We start from the raw sequence: 24,988 nt of genomic DNA on the forward strand, positions 1-24,988 counted from the left end.
AAAGCTTTGCCCTGTGACAGTGCACATTAGGAATCTGGGCATTGATGTCACATCTTCCATTTAATTCATTAGAACAGACAGAAAATTCAGCAACCTCTGCTGATCTCCACTCTCCAATTGGCAATCATGGAATAATGTAGCACAGAAGGTGGCCATTCTACCCATTGTGCCCGTGCTGGCTCTTTGAAACACTCCACTTAGCCCTTGAAATGTTTTCTTCTCAGGTATCTATCGAACTATTCTTTGAAAACTGCAAGTCAGGCAGTGCGTTCTTGTTCACAATTTGCCCTATAATCAACTCCTTATGTTATCGCTGGTTCTTATGTTAATTGTGCCAAATCTGTATCAGCTGGGTCAGTAACCAGAGTTCTGCCAGTGGAAACAGTTTCTTCCTCTTTAATCTATCAAAACCCCATCACACCTTAATTAAATTTCTGCTTAACCTTTGCTGCTCTGAGGAGAGCAACCCCAGCTCCTCTTCCCATCGCTTGCCATTTCAATCTTGCTCTCGTGCTCACATTTCTGTCCTTGGCCTGCTACAATGTTCCAGTGAAGCCCAATGCAAACTGGTGGAACAGCACCTCATCTTCCACTTTACAGCCTTCTGGACTTAACGTTGAGTTCAACAACTTCAGACCACTTTCTTCCCCAAATGCCAGTCTGAATCTTGCCATAGGGAAAATGTTAGAAGCTATTATTAAAGATGTTATAGCTGGGCACTCAGAAAAATTCAAGGCAATCAAGCGGAGTCAACACGGTTTTGTAAAAGGGAGATTATGTTTCACCAATTTATTGGAGTTCTTTGAAGGAGTCACATGTGCTGTGGATAAAGGGGAACTGGTGGATGTACTGTACTTAGATTTCCAGAAGGTGTTTGATACAGTGCCACACCAAAGGTTATTGCAGAAAATAAAAGCTCATACTGTACGAGGTAACATATTAGCATGGATAGAAGATTGGCTCGCTAACAGGAAGCAGAGAGTTGGCACAAATGGGTCTTTTTCTGGTTGGCAGGAAGCGACAAGTGATATGCCAGAGGGATCAGTGCTGGGGCCTCAACTTTTTACAATTTATATAAATGACTTGGATGAAGGGACCAAAGGAATGGTGGCTAACTTTGCTGATGACACAAAGATGGGTAGGAAAGTAAATTGTGATGGGGAGATAAGTGACATAGATAGGTTAATTGAGTGGGCAAAGATCCGGCAAATGGAGTATCATGTGGGGAAATGTGAAATTGTTCATTTTGGCAGGAAGAATGAAAAAGAAGCATATTATTATGTAAATGGTGAGAGATTGCAGAGCTCTGAGATTCAGAGGGATCTGGATGTCCTAGTGCATGAATCACAAAAGATTAGAATGCAGGTACAGCAGGTAATTAGGAAAGCTAATAGAATGTTATCATTTAATGCAAGGGGAATTGATCACAAAAGTAGGGAGGTTATGCTTCGGTTGTACAGGGCATTGGTGAAATCACATCTGGAGCATTATGTACAGTATTGGTCTCCTTGTTTAAAGAAAGATGTAAATGCATTAGAAGCAGTTCAGAGAAGGTCTACTAGGCTAATACCAGGAATGGGCGGGTTGTCTTATGAGGAAAGGCTGGACAGGTTAGGCTTGTATCCACGGGAATTTAGAAGAGTAAGAGGCAACTTAATTGAAACCTTTAACATCCTGAGGGGTCTTGACAGGGTGGATATGGAGAGGGTGTTTCCTCTTTTGAAACCTTTAACATCCTGAGGGGTCTTGACAGGGTGGATGTGGAGAGGATGTTTCCTCTTGTGGGAGAATCTAGAACTAGGGGTCACTGTTTAAAAATAACGGATTGCTCACTTAAGACAGAGATGAGAAGGAATTTTTTCTCTCAGAGGGTTGTGAGTCTTTGGAACTCTCTTCCTCAAAAGGTGGTGGAAGCGGAGTCTTTGAATATTGTTAAGGCAGAGCTAGATAGATTCTTGATTAACAAGGGGTTGAAAGGTTATCGGGGGTAAGCAGGAATGTGTGGTTGAGGTTACATTCAGATCAGCCATGATCTTATTGAATGGTGGAGCAGGCTTGAGGGGCCGAGTGGCCTATTGCTGCTCCTAATTCGTGTGTTCTCATATTTTTACTTTCAGATAGCGCCTACCTTTATTCTGCTGTTAGCACCTACTCTGGACCAATGCTTAGTGTATTTAATACTGTCATTACCACTCCCCATACCTTGTGTTCCATGATATCTTTGTCATTTAATCTCCCCCTGCCCTCTAACCTATCCCTGATTTTCTCTTTGGCTCCACCTGCCCAACCATCTCTCACCTCTTTTTTTAACAGCATAAAACCCATCACAATCCTACCTCTCTTCAGTTCTGAAGATGAGACATTTGGACTCGAAACGCTAACTCTGTTTCTCTCTCCACAGATGCTCCCAGACCTGTTGAATTTTTCCGGCGCTTTCTGTTTTTATCCCAGCTCCTCATGCAGCACAGAAAGAGGCCCTTTGGCCCGTCATGTCTGTGCTGGCCATCAAGCACCTAGCTAGCTTCTCTGGTCTCCTGACATGAACGCCTTCATCCCTGGTGCCATTCTAGCAAATCTCCTCTGTACTCTCTCCAAAGCCTTTACACCCGTCGTATCATATGCAGATTTTTGCAAATCTGTAAAATGTGCGCTGGAGTCCAAAAATAACAATGTCAAAACGTAAATGATGGCTCAGCAAGAACTTCAAGCCACAGAGGATGTTTGTTCCTCTGGGAACAAGCTACATTTGTTACTGACTTCAGCAAGAGGAAACTCAGAGGCAGCAAGATAATGCTTGAATGGCCTTATTTCGTTGAACTCTTGGAACTTGGCTCATTCTGCTTGTAAGCATTTAGTACAAATCCAGCTGACATTACAGAATCAAAGCATCTTGCCTAAGTGGAAACTGCCAAATATTCATTATAATATTCTGGTGAAAAAAAAAAGATAGAAAATGTAGATTTGAGGTCACCAGTTATTAAAACAGAAAATACTGGAAATACTCAGTAGGTCAGGCAGCATCTAATGGAGAGCAAAAAAACAGGGTTAACATTTCAGGTCAATGTCGTTTCATTAGAACTGGGTAAAGTTAGAAACGTAATAGGTTTTAAGCAGTGGAAGGAGGGAGGGTGGAAAAGAAATCCAAAGGGAAGATCTGTGGTAGGGTGAATGACAGGAGAGATTAAACGGCAGAAACGTTAGTGGTTTGGGGCCAAAGGGGGTGGGGTAATGGAAAGAAGCAAAAGCTGTGCCTAGAGGATTTTTGAGGAAACCTCAACCACGGGCGGGGTGAAGTTTCTGATGGTTAATTAGAAATAAAGTAGATGTTTTCAGAACTCATTTGCAACATGTCAATGCTCATATGACGGAGAGTCACGTGAGGGGACATGTTTTCCTTATTTTTTAAATATTTTACATTTAATGTGGAAAATCTTTAGCTCCCTGAGGCAGCTGTGTGCCATGAGCAGCTACCATCTAAAAAGGGAAAAAAAAACAAGAAGACCAGAGTAAATCCAAAACCTCTTTGTTCTGTCCTTTTCATCCAACTCCTTTCACTTGCTTAAATCTTATTATATTTCTAATTGACCCCAGTTCTGAAAGATTTTTTAACCTAAAACATTATCTTTGGGGAGGATTTTCTCCTCGTTGGGTGGGCGCGGCGGGTGGGCCCAGGAGCGGTCGCGTACCGGACCACCCAACGATCACCCAGCGATCGGACCCCAGACTACGGTTTCACACTGGCTGGCCAATTAATGACCAGTCAGCGGGAAACACGGGCGGATAACCTCAACGCTGCCGGGGTAAGGGCAGGAGGAGGGCGAGCGCGGAAGTGTGCGCCTGTGCGTGGATGCGCTCACAGAGTGCGCCCTGAAGGCACACAGCTGCCCCAGGGAGCTAAAGATTTCCCACGTTAAAAGTAAAATTTTTAACAATAAGGAAAACATGTCCCCTCATGTGACTCTCCGTCATATGAGCAGGGACATGTTGCAAATGAGTTCTGAAAACATTTATTTTATTTTTAATTAAACCATCGGAAACTTCACCCCGCCCGTGGTTGAGGTTTCCTCAAAAATCGAAAGGTCGCTTGGCCTATTCACCCGCCCACCCACCAATCGGAAGGTTGGACGGGCAGGGAACAATTCTCTTTAGCTGATCGACTAAAGGGCTTAACAGCCCTCTTAATTGTCGGCGGGCGCGCTGTGCGACTTCCTCGCGCGCCAGCCGACCGAAATATCGCGCAAGTGCATGATGACATCGGGGCGCTCGCCTGACGTCATCGCCCACTATTTCACAAGGTGAAAATTCAGCCCTTTGTGTTTCTCTCCACAGATGTTGCCAAACCTGCTGAGTATTTCCAGCAACTACAATCTTTTGCTTTTGTGTTGGTGTTGAAATCAGTTGTAGGCTTGACCCAGCCTTCAGAGCATAAGAAATAGAAGCAGAAGTAGACCACAAAGCCCTTTGAGCCTGCTTCATAGTTCAATATGATCATGGCTGATGGTGGGGCTTCAACTCTATTTTCCTACCTGTGCCCCATATCCCTTGATTCCCTGAGACAGCAAAAATCTGTCCATCCCAACCTTAAATCTATTCATCGATGGAGTATCCACAACCCCCTGGGGTAGAGAATTCCAAAAATTCACAAACCTTTGAGTGAAGTAATTTCTCCTCATCTCAGTCCTAAATGATTAGCCACTTTCATGAGATCACCTCCCATTCTTCTAAACTCCAGAGAACATAAGCCCAATTTACTCAGCCTCTCATCAAAGGACAACTCCCTCATCCCAGGGACCAATTTAGTGAACCTTCTCTGTACCAAATCAGGTGTATCCTTTCTTAAACGTGGAGACCAAAACTGCACACGTACTCCAGATGCGGTCTCACCAAAACCCTGTACAACTGTAGCAAGACTCCTTTATTCCTGTACTCCAATCCCCTTGCAATAAGTTGACCATGGGAAGATTATTGTGAAATTTTTGCCCCAGGTCTACCAAGAAGTGATTGCAGCTTCTAAACAAAGGGCTAAAGATTCATCTGCGTCTGTTTTTCCTGATCCACCAGCATGCGGTTGAAGTGGGCAGTACGTAAATTTCAAGCTGTCTCATGGCTACAATCAGGTAGGTATTCAGCCGGGCGGGACTCTTGCTGCTGGCTGAATGCTCACAATGGGGCCTAGTGACATGCAAAGATAGCATGTGTTCCAGCTAGTGGAAAAGGCAGTCTTCCCCTCTTAAAAGGGGTACTGACCTGCTAGTACCGCAATTTGAAACAAAGCAAAGGGAGCACCAGGGCTGATGAGGGCTCCCAGGTTCATAGATGCGGCTCTGGAGGCCTAGGCCATGGAGGTGGATGGGAACAGAGAGGTCATGTATCCATGTGGAAACCAGGAGGTCGTCAGGGACCACACTCTGAAAGGAACGGGAACAAATGATCAGGGAGATCAATTCAAGTCTGGCTTCAAGGCCCTGGCAACTGTGCCACAAGAATTTCAATGAACTCATCTGAGTGGTCAAGGTCAGTCAATGAATTTTTGTGTGACACCTGCTACCCACCATACCATCTAGCTCTCACACTGTTGAATGAGCAGTCAGGACTCAGGCCTAACATTGAGATATTTCACCCCAGCCATCTTCCAATGATGCCAGTCTCAGACCCACCTCTCACTGCCACCACAAAGCTCCAGCTATGGCAGGCATATCACTCAAAAACAGGCTACACAATCACTGACATTCTTCTCTCTCTGCTGTGGGACAAGGTGGCACGCAACGGAAGGGAGAGGAGCAGAAACAGTGGGGGACAGGCACCCCTGAATCCCCTGAGCCCCAACAAAGAGGTCATGCTATGCATCATGAATCTGGCTGTGACAGAGCCCGTAGCATTCGGCATTGCTGACAGCATCCGGGATGACTATATTACTGCCTAATGACCCTTCCTAACAACCAGCTCACCTTCATCCTGTTATCAACTAACAGCTGCTGACGGCGTGACCATGATTCCCTCGCTTTCCACTACCCCTTGCCCCCTTCCCTCACCCCAACCCTCCCCACCTATTTTCAGCTTTCAAATGCACCAGAACTATGGTCTGCCCAGCCACAACAGCCTCAGGAGGGAAAGAGACAGTAACACCACACCAACCGATGAAGAAACTGCATCATTTGATCTGACAGTCCCAGGTACCAGCTCAGGTACTGGCACTGTGCAAACTTTAGGGACTAGCGTAGAGTGGGAATCTGCACACGGCAAGTCACTGGGCATGAGTAGAGTATCGCAAGGCCAGCGGGAAAAGATAGCTCGTGTGCCGGATCCATGAAAGGCGAGACTGCAGATGAGTTCTGCTTAGAGGACACAGATGAAAAATGTGATAGGGTGGCTTACAGGAGAACTCTAATGAGAATGCACACCCAGATACTGGATTGGCAGGCCTGCCAGATGAGTCAGGTGTAGCGGGGGGAGGGGGGGCAACTCTCATCTCTGAGCAGCCACCCTCTGGCCCTCTGATACTTCTTGGTGGGAATGACAGACTGTCTCAGGGTGAAGGCATCAGGGCTGCTGCCAAGGTGACAGGCATTCACCCATATGATGGTCTGTGCGTGCTGATACCCCAACTGAACAGTAGCCCTTGTGATTCCTGTACCTCGCCCCATTGACATGTGGAGCCCTCGAAGCCATGTGTGTGCGATGACTACCCGCACCGCTGGAAACCCCAGTATTATGACAAAACAATACACCCCATCATCCCACTCCTCTTTGCTTGAAGAGAACATGGTAAAATTCCTTGCTTCAAATACAGGCCTCCATGTACTCCTGCATTTAGCGATGGATGGTAAACTGGGAGACGTTTGCTATCTAGAATGATTTGGTCTCAGGAGTTTAATACTGTGATCACTGGCAGCACCGTCCTCACCCTTGTGTAAGGCTGCAGGTCCTGTTGAGAAAGGTGGCAACAGTTTCTTGAGCAACCCTTGTTGAATCAGGTATTGAAGCAGGGTGGGGTGGAGGTAGGAGAGGTGTTCCCTGTAAACCCATGGTGAGTACTGCCTTCTGTGGAGAGCCTCACTCCTCCTTCCCCTTTGCCGAGAACATATGAAATAGGAGGAATAGACCACACGGCCCAGCGAGATTGCTCCACCATTAAAGATGATCGTGGCTGGTATTCTGTCTTAACTCCGCTTTCCCACCTGTTGCTCCATATCCCTTTATTCCCCGAGGTACAAAAATCTGTCTATCTCGGCCTTAAATATATTCAATGCTGGAGCATCCACAACCCTGTGTAGTAGAGAATTCTAAAGATTTATGATCCTTTGAGTGAAGAAATTTCTCCTCATCGCAGTCCTAAACGATCAGCCCCTTATCCTGAGACTGTGCCCCCCTGTTCTAGGTTCCTCAGCCAGGGGAAACAACCTCTCTGTTTGCCCTGTCAAACCCCTTCAGAATTTTCTATATTTCAATGAGATCACCTCTCATTTTTCTAAACTCCAGAGAACATAGACCCAATTTACTCAGCCTGTCATCATAGGACAACCCTCTTATCCAGGGACAAATCTAGTTAACTTTCACTTTACTGCCACCATTGCAATTATTACATCCTTCCTTACCCATGGAGACCAAAATTGCTCCAAGTATGGTCTCACTCAAGCCCTGTACAATTGTAGCAAAACTTCTTTATTGCTGCACTCCAATCTCCTTGCAATAAAGGCCAACATGCCACTTACCTTCCCAATTGTTTGCTATATGTACATGCTGACTCTGCAATCCTTGTATGAGTACATCAAAGTCCCTCTGAATATCAACATTTACAAGTTTCACACCTTGAAAAAAATTCTGCTTTTCTATTCCTAGTATCAAAGTGAATAACCTTACACTTGCCCACATCAAACTCTATCTGCCACCTTGCTGCCCAGTCAGTAACCCTGTATCTCTTTGCAGTCTCTGTGTGTTCTCCTCACAGCTTGTATTCCCACCTAGCTCAGTATCATTAGAAAATTTAGATACATTAGTCTCTGACTCTTTGTAAACAGCTGAGGCCCCAACACTGATCCTTGCTGCATTCCATTAGTTACAGTTTGCTAACTTGAAAATCCTTTGTTTATCCCTCTTCTTTGCTTTCTGTCCAATTTTCCAATTTACTAGAGACTTCACAGGCAAACTACACAGTTATGAGACAGCATATTTTCCTTTGTCGTCATTATTGTGGAAAAGTAGAAAGCTGAGGATAAAGAACGCTTATTCAACATATCATTTGTCATGCTACCAATGGCCATTTTTTCTTGTTCAGCAGCGGAATATCTGATAGGTGCAGAAATCTATTGTTATGCTCAAGTTACCAAAGCAAACCGAGAAACACAAGTAACACGTATTTATTTAAGAGTCTTTGGATGCGTATTAGAAACAACCTAAACTTAGTGACCACGTATAGAAAGGGGTATTTCTGGAATTGAACTAACTAAAACTGCACAGAATATCAACATCATCGGTAAGTTTTTCCAGCGAGGATCACTCTACTGCTTGCTAGGACAGTGGATTAGAGGGTTTTCAGGAGCAGAATAGGAGATCTCAACCTCCATTGATACAAGCCATCAATGGTTCAGTTTTAAGCAAGCTACTTCATGCCCTAAAGCGATTACCTAGTATGTCATGTAATGGTGCTTTTGATTTACAATGATCACCAGAGGCAATCAACAGGGTTGAAAGCTCCCTTCAGAACTTTGTTACTATGGAGCAAACTCAACTCCAAAGAAACCCAGCTTTCCACTATATAACACAGCACTGAAATGGGAGTGAAAGGGATACATCAATGCTAAGTTACTCCATGTATACAATTCAAATGTCAGCAAATCCAAATTGCGTGGAAGATTGAGGGGGGATTTCATTTTGGTACAACCAGATTTACAAACACGGTTACGCTGCATATGACAGAACAGGCGTGAGAGGGGCTGAATGGCATACTCCTATGTAACGTTTTCAAGGTGTGGAAAAACTTGCATAGAGCTGGGATTGATGTAGAGAAATGGCGCACAATTGTAAAACGAGGAATATCTGTAATGAAGGATGTTGAGCCAGCCTGGGAAGAGGCTGAAAGAGGCTCTCCCCACTTGGCAGGCCCTAGTCATTGCGGAGCAAGAACTGATCAAAACTAACAGGATGCTGGAGCTATACCACTAACTTGTTTGAGCACGAGACAGGAGCACCTAATAAAAGTCCTACACATAATATACGGTTCCTTCATGTGCCACAGTTAATCATATTTTTCCACAATTCTCCAGTTCTAGAGTTGAACATTGCTGAATAAAGTGACATGCTGTCAAAGCACCCTTTTCTCATGAGGTATAAATTGTTGCTCCTTTTGAAATTTTGCATTCTTGCATTTGTCCTGATGAGTGCAAGATGAAAAGCTTCAACGACATGTCTCTTTTTTCAGCCAGACTCAAGTTCTGTACTACCAAATAACTAAAGCTGCATATCCTCCAACTCACCAAGCATAAAGCAGTGAGAAGCCAGCCCGCATTAATAAAATATCAATCCGCTAAAAGTATTTTTCCTGGGAGCAGTTACGATAGTGGGTTCCCCCGAGGGAAGTGTGTTGACACTTGGGAACAGTTCCCCAATAGGCAAAAAGTTCAGAAACTTCTGCTTTTAAATAGCCGCCCTACCTTGAGAATATTAGCTTATCAGAGAGAATAGCTACATATTGCCAATGGCGAAGCTTTAAGTGCCGAGAAACTGCATAAGAAAACACCAACAGACAGTGTTATATTTACAAAATGTTTTCTCCCCTTCGTTATTTAATGGACGGGGAAAGAAAACATCACAGTGCTTCCCTTGTAAAGCTTACAAATGACAGCCAAAGGTTTGCCCATTATGGATTTCACTCTTGCCAGAAGTACAAATTTGATTAGAAAAATTAAGAAAATCCTCAGAAAAATAAAATGTCCCCTGAAAAAGGAAACAGTGTCTTTAGAGGATGGGACAACGATGAATCAAAGTCCATCGATAATAAAATCGTCTTTAAATATCCAGAAACCCTTTTCAAACATGGTTAGTCCGACATAAAATGGGTTGTTTACTGCAACACTATCATAAATATTATTAATACAAAGTGAAGAGAAAGATTGAAAATATTTTAAATCTTGAAACTGCTGGAAATACATAACAGGTCATGCAGCGTTCACCCAGAGAAAAGACAGGAAGGCGTTTTGAACAGATCCCTTCTTTAGAAAAGAATTAGTTGCATTTCTATAGTGCCTTTCACAACCTTATTTCAAAAACGCTTTGCAGATAGTGCAGTACTTTTGAAATGTCGACACTGCACTAGTATGGGAAATGCGGCAGCAATTTGCACATAGCAAGCTCTCACAAACAGCAATATGATAATGAACAGATTATCTGTTTGACGGAGGCTTCTATTAAATGGTGAGAGTTCCCCCACCCCCTACCCCAACCCCCCACCCCAAAGAATGTAAAATCTTTTCCACTGATATTGGGAGGAATCTGAGAGTCGTACATAGCGGAGGCTGGGTGAGTGACTATAGAGGATACATGGGATGCATGGAGGGGGCATGGGTGGGTGAGGGGTGGGTCGGGAAAGTGAAACGTGAAGATTTGGGGGACTTTAATCAAACTGGAAGCTGTGCTGCTGTTGCTGAGAGCCAAGGCAATCCTTCTGTCAGCCCACCTCCACATCTGTGCTCCTGCTCTGGTTCACAGCTTGCACCATGAAGCTGAATCCTGCAGAAAAAGGGCAACATCCTGGGCAAAGTCACACACCAGTCAGTTGCGCGGTCTGCGAGCCGTGAGATGGTCCAGCCCGCAAAATGCCCTTCCAAGAGGAAATGCCAGCACCTTCATCTCTGTGCTTGATTTTAATTTTTCTGCTTCACCCAATTCCATTAAAACGTTTGCCTAAATTTCAGCCGTCAGTTCCGTGGAGCTCCACCCTTGACGCTACACAGTCTTTTCTCTCCACCGTGATGCACGTTTGTGTGGTCAAGTTCCATCTGAAATCTTTGCTTTTAGCGTAATCACAGTAGCGGCAAAAGTTCTGCTCGCGCTGCGCTCCACGGACACAGATCATGGAGTCTGCACGCACTCAGCCTACAGTTATTGAAACAATCCCGTAGAATTATGGAGCGCTGAAGGAGGTCTATGAGTCCACTGTGCCTGTGCCAGCTCGGAAAGAAACAGCTACCTAATGAGCTCCACTCGCCTGTCCTTCTTCTGAGATCCCTGCAATCAGTCAGAAAAATCAATAGGGAATTGCAGGTTGGGAGACCAAAATTTGGGATTTTTATCCCAACGTCAGCGCACCTGTGCACAGAGCCATTCCTTCCCCCTAAGAGAACAACTTTTCACTCAGTGATAAAGTACATCCTTCTTTTGAGAACTTTTCTGCAGCATTTTAGCAGAATTGTACTCCTGTTAAATAAAGTGCCTTGATAGCCGCATTTCTGTTTTTTTTAAGGAAACCATCAGAGGCCCTCTCTTACCTGCTAAAGATGCCATGTTCACAATAACTCCTCCTTTTCCGCCATTCTCTTTGCTCATATATTCCAGAGCCATGTATGTTCCTCTTATCACCGAGGTCTGGTATTTAGAAAGTACAACTTATTTTAAATCAGCTAAAAAGCTCAGTTACCTGCTGATAAAGTGCAAGTCTGGGTTAGGTATTCAGTGATGAGATGTTTTCCTGTATTAACCTTGTTATATATTATTCCCCAGCGGTGACACATATGGCCTGCAGGGAGCATATATTGGAAACCTGGGCATATACTGTGCATGATTTGTCCTGAGCAGGGGTGGGATACTTCAGTAACCGAGAAAAACTATTAAAACTCCTTAGAGCAGAGAAATTTAAGAGGATATTTAATCAGCTTTCAAAATTTGGAGAAGTCGTGGTAACAAGGAAAAACAGTTTCCATTGGCAGGTGAATCAATACAGCCACACAAAATAAGAAACCCAGTCAGGAGATGGCGAGATTTTGTTTTTTACACTCAGCGAGTTCTGATGATTTGGAATGCATTGCCTGAAAGGTTGGTGACAAAGGATTCAATAGTAACTTCCACAACAGAATTAGGTTTATACAGGAGAAAGAGAAATTTGTAGGACTATGGGGGAAGAGCAAGGGTGCAGGACTAAGTGAATAGCTCTGTCATAGAGCCATGATAAAGAGCCAGGCTGAAAGAATCTTACAGCACAGGAAGAGGCTTATGGTACATTGTTTTAAAATTAGTGGGAAAATTATACGCAATATGCATCTGAATTTCCGAAGTGCAGTGAGAGATCAGAAAGTTAACTCCTTAATTGTAGGTTGGTATTGCTTTGAAATAGTTATTTTCAATCTTTACTAGGATTTCAGCTCATAATATTCATTTTACTTTGTGTCGCTGGTTGACTCACGGCCTTTGTTTATTTTGGCGACGCTTTTCTGTTTATTTAAGGCAGCCTGCACCTTTGGATCATTTTTACAGTATCTGATCAGAATCATACTATTGTTCTTACCTAGGTGCTGAGCTATTACTGTTTGGCATCAAGGCAGAGATTGGAGCAACACTGCAGGCTCAAACTCCTATCTGACCACAGATCATAGCAATTATGAGGCTATTCACTCTTCTCATTTTGGGTGACCCTTCCCCCACGTAGACCAGACTTCACACCGTGTCATGCATGACTGCAGTCAAGCGAGGCTTAAAATGTGTAGGGAGAAACGGAGTGAATGTTTCTGGTATGTGACCTTTCACCAGAATGGGGAAAAGTTAGAAATGTAACATGTTTAGAGCAAGGGGCGGGTGGGACAAGGACATAAGGAATGTCTGTGATAGCGTGAAAGACGAGAGAGGTTGACTGACAGAAAAGTTAGTCTTTTGGGGCCAAAGGGCAGATGGCAGCACACTTTTTGTTTCATTCCTTGCCCCATCACCATTCCCTTTGGTCCTGGAAGACTATCAATTCTACCATTCAATCTTTCCTGTCTTCCACCCTATCAGTGGCCTTCCTTTGCCCTTGTCCCACCCAACCCTTGTTCAAAAGCTATTACTTCTCTAATTTTTCCCAGTCATGAAGAAAGGCCACAGTGACAAGAAGATATACTAATGTGATTGGAAATTATTTTTTTTTAAATAGAGTTCTAGTGGGGTCTGTGCCTACATGTGTCTGTGTGTGTCTTAATTGGATTAAAGCCAGCCAGTATGGGTGCTTTGATGTATAGCAGTTATGAGATGTTAATTAAGTCAACGTAAGGAGGGTAGAAGGTAAAGTATAAACTTGCATTTGTTAAAGGAAATCATTCGGGTGAAACCTTACCCTAGCTATAAGACGCCAAGCTGTGTGTTTATTTTTTTCAGCTTACTAATAAAATTGGTGGTATGAAAGGATGTTATTGTTAGAATAGGTAAAGTTAAAAGCCTAGTGATACAATGGAAAATTTACATTCAAAGAGAAAGATATGTATAAGGAGAAAGAAGATTGTGTGTAAGGAAGTGGCATTTTAAGATCCAATGAGTGTGAGAAGCCTCCAGCCTGTAAGCCTCAAGTCTGTCTGCAAGGACCCAGAGCTGAAAGAAACTCAATTTGAATGCGACTGCCTGGGGTGTGCTTTGCCAGAGATCTATTAAATCTATGAGTTTTACTGTTGCCTTAATGAAGGTATAACTGAGAATCAGATTAATTAGGGTATTTTTATAGTTATTATAGTAGTAATTTTGTAGATGTATGTATGTGTTTACAATCTTTCTTGTATTAATAAATGTTTAATTTAGTTTTATAAAATACCTCTCAACGCTCGGTGGTCTTATTACTACTGAATTCAAAGCCTGCATCTCGAAACATACAAATTTCTAAAATGGGTTATAACAGTTGTTTCAAGTTTCCCCCTGGGATTTGAACAACTCAGCCTTTACCATCAGCTGTGTCATAATAATTGGGGGCTCTTTGCGGGATATATTTGAAATTCCTTGGCCAGGATATTGAGGTCAGTGAGCAGGGGATCGGGGGCCGGGGCCCGCTCGTCAACATGTAAAATGATGCAGGATGATGCTGGGCGGAACTCCCGATGTCACCCCGCGTCATTTCAATTTTCAGGTCAGCGGGGGCGCAGCCAAATCAGCTGTGCGCCCGCCGACCTGTCAACAGCCTACTGAGGCCATTTAAAAAGTAATTAAGCTCATTAATAGACCTGGCCGTCCAACCTTAAGGTTGGCGGGTGGCCGGGAGCCCTGGCGGGCTTCAGAAAAAGCACGAAACCTCATCCACGGGTGGGATGAGGGTTTTAAAAAATTTTATAAATGTTTGATTAAAAGTGATGGACATGTCCCAACTCATGTGACGGTGTCACATGAGGGGACATGGTCAGGGAAGTTTTATTTTTGCCTCTTCACCATTTTTGAATTTGGTGCCGATCTCCCTGAGGCAGCACTTAGCCTCAGAGAGATGAGTGCGCTCTTTCACGCGCATGCACGGAAGAGCGCACACTCGGCTGAGGGAATCCCCTCCCCCGCACAGGGAGCGCATAGCGCTTCCTGGCGGATATGACATGCTGGGTGCGCCTTAATTAGCCCGCCCACGTAAAATGGCGGCATGCCCCGCTCCTGCACTTCCCCCCCACTGGGGGAAAAATTCTTACCCTTGATCCTCTTGGAATTGATGAATCGTAAGGCTACGAGTACGAGAAGCCCTTTGAATTCAGGAGTGGGTGTGAGGTTATTTTGAAGTGATGAGACTGCAAAATGGCTTTGGTAATTGCTAAGACTTGTCTGGGAGTGGAAGACATGGCTCTGGCTGGGTTACAAAAATCATCCAAGAATAAGTTAACAGAGCTAGCGAATAAATCAAAATTGGGGTTACTTGTGGGGGCTAGGAAAGCAGGTATCATTGAAGTGTTAGCACAGCATTTGAAGCTGGAAGTGATACCTGACACCAGTGAGTCACAGCTGGAGGTAGTGAGACTTCAGTTAGAAATGAAGAAGCTTGAATTTGAACAAGCAAAGGAACTGAAAAAACTGGATCTAGAGGCAGCAGAAAAGGAAAGATTATTTCAAAAAGGAATCGAAATGTGAAACCTTGATCTCCAGAGGGAAAAGTTAGCTATGGAAGAGAGGACCAAGGAAAGAGACAGAGAATATTGGGTTAAAAGGCTGGAAGTTAAAAAAGGGACTGCACTTTTGGAGGAAAGGTCTGATGAGGAAAAAAACCTCTAACCTAAAACCCAGTGGGGAGGCGTTTAAATTCGTACAGGCTCTTCCAAAGTTTGAGGAAAAAGATATTGAAGCATTCTTTATTTCATTTGGGAAGACAGCTAAGCAGATGAAATGGCCACAGGAGAACTGGACATTAATGTTACAATCCAGGTTGGTGGGTAGAGCGCATGAGGTATGTGCTTTGCTGTCTGAAGAAGTATCAGTGAATTATGATGTGGTGAAAAAGGCTATTTTGAGTGTATATGAGTTGGTTCCTAAAGCACACAGGCAGAAATTTAGGAGTTTGAGAAAACAGCCCGAGCAAACTTATATTCAGGTTGAAAGAGTAAAACAAAGTAATTTTGACCGGTGGAAACGGGCATTAAAAATAGAGACAACATATGCAGCTCTTAGAGAAGTAATTCCTCTGGAAGAGTTTAAAGATTCAATTCCTTCGGTAGTGAGAACTCATGTGGAGGAACAGAGGGTTGAAACGGTAAGGCAAGCAGCAGAGATAGCTGATGATTATGGGTTAGATCATAGAACTAAACCTTTTTTGTCACCCTTTCAAATTGGAAAAGGATAAAAAAGTGGGAAGGTGAAAGGAAGGTGGGTAGTCAGGGAAGAGGAGTAGCTGGAAATTCCCAGCAAGTTTTTTCTCAGTATAAAAAGGAAGGTGCGGAGGGTAGAAGCGACATTCAAAAGTTGAGGTGTTTCCATTGTAATAAACTGGGGCACACAGTCGGTGTGTTGGAAATGACAGGGCAAATCTGTTGGAATTATAGGGGTGCAGAGAGGTTCTGGAAATAAAAGTACTGTGGGTTCTGAGGTTCAGGCACAGGAAAAGCCAGTGGTTTGTGTGCAAGTAAAACAGGGAGAACCTGTGATAGGTAAAGAAGTGGGAATGTGTTTACAGTTTACCCAAGAGAATTCTGAGGAGCAGGTTGCAGAACTGTTTAAAGATTTTGTGTGCGAATGTAAAGTCTTTCCATACGTACGGGGCGGAGTAAGTAATGATGTTTAAATCTTAAGAGACAAAAGGGCTAGTCAATCCTTAACATTGTAGGATAGTGATATTTGTTGTTCATAAGGAGTATTGCAGGAACAGGTTCATGGAGATGCTAAACCTATTCCCTTTGGAAGGTAAATTTAAAAAGTAAGTACAAAACCGGTAAAGTGACTGTTGGGATGGTGGGAAAATTGCCCATTGCAAGGGTTCAATTTATACTGGGTAATTGATATAGCTGGATCACAAATGTGGGTGATGCCTATGGTAGTTGATCAGCCTGTAGAAGTGTTTTCAAAATAGGTGTTAAAGAGCAGCATCCTGGATTGTTTCCAGGTTGTGTGATAATGAGATCACAGGCACAGGTTGAAGCAAGAAAAACAAGGACAGGCAGTTCAAAGGCAGGAAGAAGGTATTGAAATCCAATTAGCAGGCACTGTGTTTGATTTAATTGCTCAGAAAGACACAGGAGAGGACCTTTCAGCTGAAGTGTCTGACTCAAGGCAGTCAGCTGAGTTGCAGCAAAAGGATTTGCAATTAAAGTAGTTATATCAGACAGCTTAATCAGAAACAGGCAAAATGTGTTCCAGAATGTTATTACCTTAAGGGTGATATTTTAATGAGAAAATGGAAGCCAAAGCATGTCTCAGCAAATGAAAGTTGGAGGGAGGTACATCAGATTGTTATCCCAATAGAGTATAGAAATGAGGTTCTGAGGATTTCTCATGAAATTCCAATGGGGGGACATTTAGGAATTAGAAAGACACAGGCAAAAGTACAGAAACATTTTTATTGGCCAGGATTGCATAGAGATGTAATCAAATTCTGTAGAACATGTTGCGCAAGTCAGTTGATAGGGAAACCATAAGCAGTGATTAAGCTGGCACCTTTAATCCCAATACCAGCATTTGAAGAACCTTTCACTAGGGTCATGATTGATTGTATAGAACCCCTCCCTAAAAGTGGAAATCTGTATTTACTGACAATAATGGATGTGTCTATCAGGTTTCCTGAAGTGATACCTTTAAGAAATATTACAACTAAGATGATTGTGGAAGAGCTAACTAATTTTTTTTTACAAGACATGGTTTACCTAAGGAAATACAATCAGGGTTTGCATTTTATGTCACAGCTGTTTAAGGAAGTTATAAACAGTTTGGAGACAAAATAGTTTAAGTCAACGGCTTATCATCCGGAGTCACAAGGGGCTTTGAAAAGGTGGCATCAAACTTTAAAAACCATGATGAGAACGTATTGTCAGGATTATCCCCATGACTGTGATAGAGGAATTCCATTCTTGTTATTTGCTATCAGAGACACTACTAATGCATCGACTAGTTTTAGTCCCTTCGAACTAGTTTATGGTCATGAGGTAAGGGGACTGCTGAAATTGATTTATGAGAAATTGGTGGGTCAAAATCCAGAAACTACTCTCCTGGATTATGTATCAAACTGCAGAGAGAGATTAAACAGCGCACGTGAGTTGGCTAGGGAACATTGAAAGGTACCAAAACAAGTAACAAAAGTGAAGGCAGATAAGAATGCTAAAGCTCAGTTTTATTGCTGGAGAGTAAGTGTTAGTTCTGTTACCAGTACTGGGTGACTCCTCAAAGGCAAGGTTCAGTGGGCCTTACAGGATTGAAAATAAATTGAGTGAAGTAAATTGTTTAATAAATACTCCAGATGGAAGAAAGAAGCAGAGGGTGTGTCACGTAAATATGCTTAAAAAGTACTTTGACAGGGAAGAGGACCAAAAGGAGGTGTTAGTGTGGCAGATAATGAGAAAGAAGTAGAAATGGAGGATTCTGAATTTGATTTTCTGCTAATCAAATTGGATAATGAAGAGATACACGAAAAGTTAAATGTAATATTGAGTTACCTTCCAAACAAGTGTCAAAGTGATTTGGAAAAGCTATTGCAGTCACACAAAGCTATTTGTGGAAATAAGTTGGGGATGACAGATTTAGCTATATATGATGTCTCTGTAACAGTTTCATCTTCGGCAAGGCAATATCCTTATAGATTAAATCTGGCAAAGGTATCACAAGAACAGAAAGAAATTGATTTCATACTTCAAAATGATATCATTGAGTCTAGCTGCAGTAACTGGAGTTTGCCTATTGTACTGGTACCGAAACTAGATGGAACACAAATACTGTATGTGGACTATTGAAAGGTGAATGCAATGACAAAAGTGGATTCATGTCCTATACCATGTGTGGAGGATTGTATTGAGAAAATGGGACAATCAAAATTTATCACAAAGATTGACTTGTTAAAAGGATATTGGCAAGTACCATGTCGGAGAGAGCAAAGGAGATATCGGCTTTTGTGGTGCCAAATGGACTATATCAGTTTAAAGTCATGCCATTTGGTATGAAAAATGTACCTGCAACATTTCAAAGACTGACAAACAAAGTAATTGACGGTCTAAGCAATTGTGCTGTTTATACTGATGACTTAATAGTTTTCAGTCAGATGTGGGAGGAGCATTTACAACATCTGGAAGAATTATTTATTCGATTACAAGAAACTAATTTGGTGATGAAGTTGGCAAAAAGTGAATTTGGAAAAGCACAGGTTACGTATTTAGGCCATACCATTGGACATGATAAGGTGGCTCCGAGAAATGTTAAAGTCAAGGCTACCATGGATTTCCCAATGCCCACAACAAAATAAGAAGTTTTGAGATTTCTGGAGATGAGTGGGTTTTACCAGAAATTTGTGCCAAATTTCAGCAGTGTTATTGCTCCACTGGCTGAGCTATTAAAAAAGGACAAGAAGTTTTAATGGAACTGGAGTGCCAGAAGGCATTTGATAGTTTGAAAACTGTACTAAAGACAACACCAGTTTTGGCAGTACTCAATTACACCAAGCAATTTAAGTTGGCCGTTGGTACAAGCGATATAGGTATTGAGGCCGTACTGTTACAAGAAGTTGACACTAGAATTGAAAAACCGATAAGGTATTTTTCATGGAAATTGAATGTACAACAGAGACGATATTCAACAATTGAAAAGGGAACATTAAGTTTGGTGTTAGCACTGCAGCATTTTGAAATTTGTGTGGCAAACAATTCATCAGAAACAATTGTTTATACAGATCGCAATCCTTTAAAACTTCTGGACAAATTTCGAGCCAAAAATGCAAGGCGATTCAGGTGGAGTCTATTCATGAAACCATTTAATCTACAGATAAAACATGTCGCTGGGCGAGAGAATCTGATGTCGATGCGTTATCAAGAGTTTGAAGCTCGAAGGGAAAATTCGACATTTTTAAAACTTGGACACGGAACTGGGATGATTTCTGCTGATACCAAGGATTTGTATATATATCCTTACGTTAATGCATGAATCTGGTAATGTAATAGTGTAAGTATAGGAGATAGTGCAAGATGGGTTAATTAAAAATAAAGCCGTCTTTTAGAATAATGACGATTCATTTTTCGATAAGGAGAGGGATGTCAAGAAGATATAATAATATTTATGGAAATTATTTTTTAAAATATATGGGGTCTGTGTCAATGTGTGTCTTAATTGGATTAAAGTCAGCTAGTATGGGTGCTTTGATGTATAGTAGTTTTGAGATGTTAATTAGGTCAATGTAAGGAATGTAGAAGGTAAAGTGTAAATTTGCATTTGTTAAAAGAAACCATTCAAGACTGTGGGTGAAATCTTAACCTAGCTAGTAGATACCAAGCAATGGGTTTTTTTTCTTCAGCTTAATAGAATTGGTGGGATGAAAGGATGTTATTTTTAGAAGAGTTAAAGTTAAAAGCCTAGTTATACAATGGAAAATTTACATTCAAAGAGAAAGATGTGTACAAAGGAGAAAAGAGAATGTGTGTAAAGTAGAGGCATTTTAAGATGCTACAAGTGTGAAGCCTCCAGCGTGTAAGCCACAAGTCTGTCTGCAAGGACCCAGAGCTGAAAGAAGTTTATTTTGAATGCCACTGTCCAGGTTGTCATTGCCAGAGGTCTGTTAAATCTATCAGTTTTCCTGTTGCCTTAATGAAGGTGTAACTGAGAGTCATGTTAAATAGGGGATTTTTGTAGTTATTACAGTAGTAATTTAGTTTTATAAAAAAACCTCGGTGGTCTTATTACTATTGAATTTAAAGCCTGCATATCGAAACATACAAATTACAAAAATGGGTTATAACAGTTGTTTCAAGTTTCCCCCTAGGATTTGAACAACTCAGCCTTTACCATCGGAAGTGTCATAATAGACAGATATGAAATATTAACTCTGTTTCTCTCTCCACAAAGGCTGTCAGACCTGCTGAGTATTCCTGGCATTTGTTTCAGGCTTCCAGCACCCGCAATATTTTGCTTTTCAAGGCTTAAAACGTGCTGGTTGGATCTCCTTGGGGGTGGGATTTGGAAATTCAAACTGAGTCCTCTTAGTGTTTTGACAAAATGGAGACCACCAACCCAACTGCATGTCTCAAAATGTTAAAATGTTGCCCTCTGCGATTGCAGCTTTTTGACAGCGAGCTTGAGTTGGCACAGCCCTTCCTTGGTGACCAGAATTCAGTATGCTGCACTGGGGGAGGAGGGAGTCACCTCCAGGCAATATAACAGGGACCTAGCGGCTATAGAAACAAGTAACTCTAGGTACAGACAGATGACAAAATATAACCACAGCCTAAAGTAACTTTCTTCAAACAAATGTGGTAGCATGAAATAAAAATCAACGAAGCACCAATTTTCAACTGAGAATTAACTGACTAATTCCAAAATTTACTGGTGGCATAAATATACTGCATGTTGTTAAAGCCCTCTGAATTATCAATCACATGGCATGGAATCTCGTCAACATTCATTTAGTGAGCATGTTCCCAAAAAAAAAAACTGTCTTTGAAATTCAGCACCACCTTGAATTCTCTTACAACAGGACTGAACATTTTTTTATTATTTATAAATTGGAGAAAAGTATCTATTTAAACTGGTCTGTGCTACAACCCCAAAACAACAGGATCCTGGATTAAAAATACAATTCACTGCAATTTATTAGCCATTATGAGCCACTTTGAAGCGACACATCTTTGTAAGTAAAGAGGGGTTGCCACTTTATCAGCCAGGGATAATGATAACTGTGAGATAACTTAAGAACCTTTCCTTTCTTACCAAATTAACATTGATTGTTTGCTCCCAGTTGTTCTCATTGTTTACGCCGGCATTGTTACACACTATGTCCAAACTTCCAAAGAGATCCAGTGTCTTCTTAAAAGCACCTAAATGCAAGACAGAATCACAGAATTGTACACCAATGGAGGCTATTGGGCCCATCGAGCATGCGCCAGCTCTTTCCAAGCGCAACCCAGTTAGTCCCACTTTCCTGTCCTTTCCCCACGTCACTGCAATGTTTTTCTAAGTACTTATCCCATTGGCCTTTGAAAGTTACTACTTAATTTGTTTCCCCGCACATGCTCAAAAAGTGCATTCCAAATCCTGAGAATGTGTTGTGTCAAACAGATCTTCCTCATATTGGGTGGTATTTAACGGAGGTGACAGGAAAGCCAGCGAGAGCCCCACATCACCCCCTTTTACGGGAAGGCTTGTCATGCCTGGATGGTGGCACCCGGGCCTGTCACCCAGGATCAAGGACTCAAGAGACCCAGTGAATCAGAGTCTGGCTGCTCATCGTTTCTTGGCAGTGCGACTGGGGAGATGGTGGCAGCCGTCGGTTCCACACCATCCCGAGGCCTCAGATCGAGGAGGGTCCCAGGCACAGGCGAGTGATGGGCAGTAGGGGGGTGGGGGAGAGAGGAGGGGAGGTTTACAAGGAGGGGAGGGGAGAGCAGCTAGGACAGGGGTGGGGGTGGCTCTCAGTGGACGCCTCCACTTTTTATGTCAGGTTTCTCAATCAGGCACTGGGAGCCTGACGATGAGGGGACCTCCTCCCACCAGGTGCCTGCAAGCAAACACACAAGGATTTACTTTAAGGGCTTCCCCCCCCACACTGATTACCTACTGCCTGCTGCTGGGTTAATACCAGTGGCATGGGATGAGACCCTTAAATGGCCGTTAATTGCCCACTTAAGGGCCTCAATTAGCAGCAGGGGAGGAAGGCTGTCCACAGGCTTTGAAGGCAGCAGGGTCCCGACCCACCCCCCCTCCTGTCTGATTAAATGCCTCCCCCACACTCCATCAAACACACCATGGGGGGAGGGCATAAATTCCGCCCATTGTCTCTGCCTTAAAGCTGTGCCCTCTCATTATACAATCCCCAGCCAATGGAAAGATTCTCTCTTTATTTACTCTACCCGAAACCTTCATGGTTTTAAACACCTCCATCAAACATCCTGTTCACCTCAACAAAAACAGAATTACCTGGAAAAACTCAGCAGGTCCGAATGCTGCCAGACCTGCTGAGTTTTTCCAGGTAATTCTGTTTTTGTTTTGGATTTCCAGCATCCGCAGTAGCTTTTAGCTTTTTGTTTTTATCCTGTTCACCTTCTCTGCTCAAAGGAGTTTGCTGGAAAAGATCTCTCATATCTTTGACGGTGTTCACTTTTTGCAAATGACTAGTTAATGCAAACTTCACTGCTCATTATTTTCAAAAAAATAGGAAAATTTGCCCATTCTCCCCGATGTGCTGGTTGTACTGAGAGTATGGTTTAAAACCTGCCAAGTCTCTGGTCATTTGTTTTGCCTTGGTCTGAATTTTGGCCCGAATTATGCTCCTGCGATGTTTTACATCATTCAATGTGTTGTATAAATACAAGTTAATGTTTATTTTAATCCCACATATTTCTCCTTTGCCCATCTTTAATATTATGGGTCTTCATCTCAGTCCCTGGAGAATGCAATTATTGACTTGGCTTCAATGGTCCCTCACATTGATACATTCCCCATTTCTAGTGACTAGTTATATACCACCAACATAGACAACATGCACTGCACATTTTAAAAATAATTAATTTATGATGAGGCTTCTCGATACTTTTTGAAGTGATACGGCACTCTCCAGAAACAACTGTGGTAATCCTAGCAGCTTAACACAGGCATTATAGAAAAAAAAAGACTTGCATTTATATAGCAGATTTCATGGTCACGGACATCTCAAAGTGCTTTACGGCCGCTGAAGTGTTTGTTAAAGTGTAATGACTGTTGTAGTGTAGGAAAAGCTGCTGATTTGCGCTCCTCACACCTCATTAGTTTTAAATGGATTAATGGAGGGAATCATTTGATATGAAAATGCTTCCCATCTACGAGGCAACATCTGGTTGACGTATATACAAAATATCTTAGACCTGTGTATATTTGACATTTATCATAGGATATGTTAACTATATACCTCAATCAGTAACCTGTACAAAATTATAAATCCAACACACTGCTGCAGATCATATTACTATCAGTATATTCCTTCCAGAGGATAAACCTGTCCTGAGCCACTTACATTTTAATTGATCTTCCGATCCCACATCGCATGCTATGAATGCACTGTGAGTAGCATCAAACTCCCCATCCAATGCCTTTTTGCATGCTTCACCTGTACTTCTATTCAAATCCACAAGAGCCACCTAGACATAAAAGGAATGAGAGAGAGGGGGAAGGGAGAGGTGGGGGGGAGGGGAAGGGAGAGGTGGGGGGGAGGGGGGAGGGGGGATAGGGGAGAGGCGGGGGGGGGAGAGGCGGGAGGGGAGAGGCGGGAGGGGAGAGGCGGGAGGTGGGGAGAGGAGAGAGACGGGGGGAGGGGGGCAAGGGGGAGGGGGGCAAGGGAGGGGGTGGGGGGCAAGGGAGAGGGGGGGAGGGGGGGGGCAAGGGAGGGGGGGGAGGGGGGGGCAAGGGAGGGGGGGGAGGGGGGGGCAAGGGAGAGGGGGGGGAGGGGGGGGAGGGGGGGGCAAGGGAGAGGGGGGGGAGGGGGGGGCAAGGGAGAGGGGGGGGAGGGGGGGAAGGGAGGGAGGGAGGGGGGAAGGGAGGGAGGGAGGGGGGGAGGGGGGGAGGGGGGGGAGGGAGGGGGGGAGGGGGGGGGGAAGGGAGGGAGGGAGGGGGGAAGGGAGGGAGGGAGGGGGGAGGGGGGGGAGGGAGGGGGGAGGGGGGGGAAGGGAGGGGGGGAGGGGGGGGAAGGGAGGGGGGGAGGGGGGGGAAGGGAGGGGGGGAAGGGGGGGGAAGGAGGGGGAAGGGAGGGGGGGGAGGAGGGGGAAGGGAGGGGGGGAGGAGGGGGAAGGGAGGGGGGGAGGAGGGGGAAGGGAGGGGGGGAGGAGGGGGAAGGGAGGGGGGGGAGGAGGGGGAAGGGAGGGGGGGGAGGAGGGGGGAAGGGAGGGGGGGGAGGAGGGGGAAGGGAGGGGGGGGAGGAGGGGGAAGGGAGGGGGGGGAGGAGGGGGAAGGGAGGGGGGGGAGGAGGGGGAAGGGAGGGGGGGGAGGAGGGGGAAGGGGGGGAGGAGGGGGAAGGGAGGGGGGGGAGGAGGGGGAAGGGAGGGGGGGGGAGGAGGGGGAAGGGAGGGGGGGGGAGGGGGGAAGGGAGGGGGGGGAGGAGGGGGAAGGGAGGGGGGGGAGGAGGGGGAAGGGGGGGGAAGGGGGGGGGAGGGAGAGGGAGAGGGGGGAGGGGAGGGGGGAAGGAGAGGGGGGAGGGAGAGGGGGGAAGGAGAGGGGGGAGGGAGTGGGGGGATGGAGAGGGGGGAGGGAGAGGGGGGAGGAGAGGGGGGAGGGAGGGGGGGAAGGAGAGGGGGGAGGGTGAGGGGGGAAGGGAGAGGGGGGAGGGAGAGGGGGGAAGGAGAGGGGGGAAGGAGAGGGGGGAGGGAGAGGGGGGAGGGAGAGGGAGGAAGGAGAGGGGGGAGGGAGGGTGTGGAGGGGGAGGGGGGAG

The 24,988-nt window shown here is 44.3% G+C and overlaps 1 protein-coding gene across 3 annotated transcripts in view; it reads right to left on the reverse strand.

Moving 5' to 3' along the window:
• Positions 1-24,988, reverse strand: part of hpgd (15-hydroxyprostaglandin dehydrogenase) — a 90,721-nt gene that overhangs the window by 62,939 nt on the left and 2,794 nt on the right. For all 3 annotated transcript variants that reach the window (XM_078561559.1, XM_078561575.1, XM_078561567.1), the window contains exons 2-4: positions 23,582-23,705; positions 21,304-21,410; positions 11,484-11,580 (exon numbers count right to left, since the gene is read on the reverse strand). In XM_078561559.1, the coding sequence (XP_078417685.1) occupies positions 11,484-11,580; positions 21,304-21,410; positions 23,582-23,705 (328 nt within the window). The remainder of the gene's footprint in view (positions 1-11,483; positions 11,581-21,303; positions 21,411-23,581; positions 23,706-24,988) is intronic.

The sequence above is a fragment of the Cetorhinus maximus genome, chromosome 2, assembly GCF_964194155.1.
Source record: "Cetorhinus maximus chromosome 2, sCetMax3.hap1.1, whole genome shotgun sequence".
In the NCBI taxonomy this organism is placed as follows: domain Eukaryota; kingdom Metazoa; phylum Chordata; class Chondrichthyes; order Lamniformes; family Cetorhinidae; genus Cetorhinus; species Cetorhinus maximus.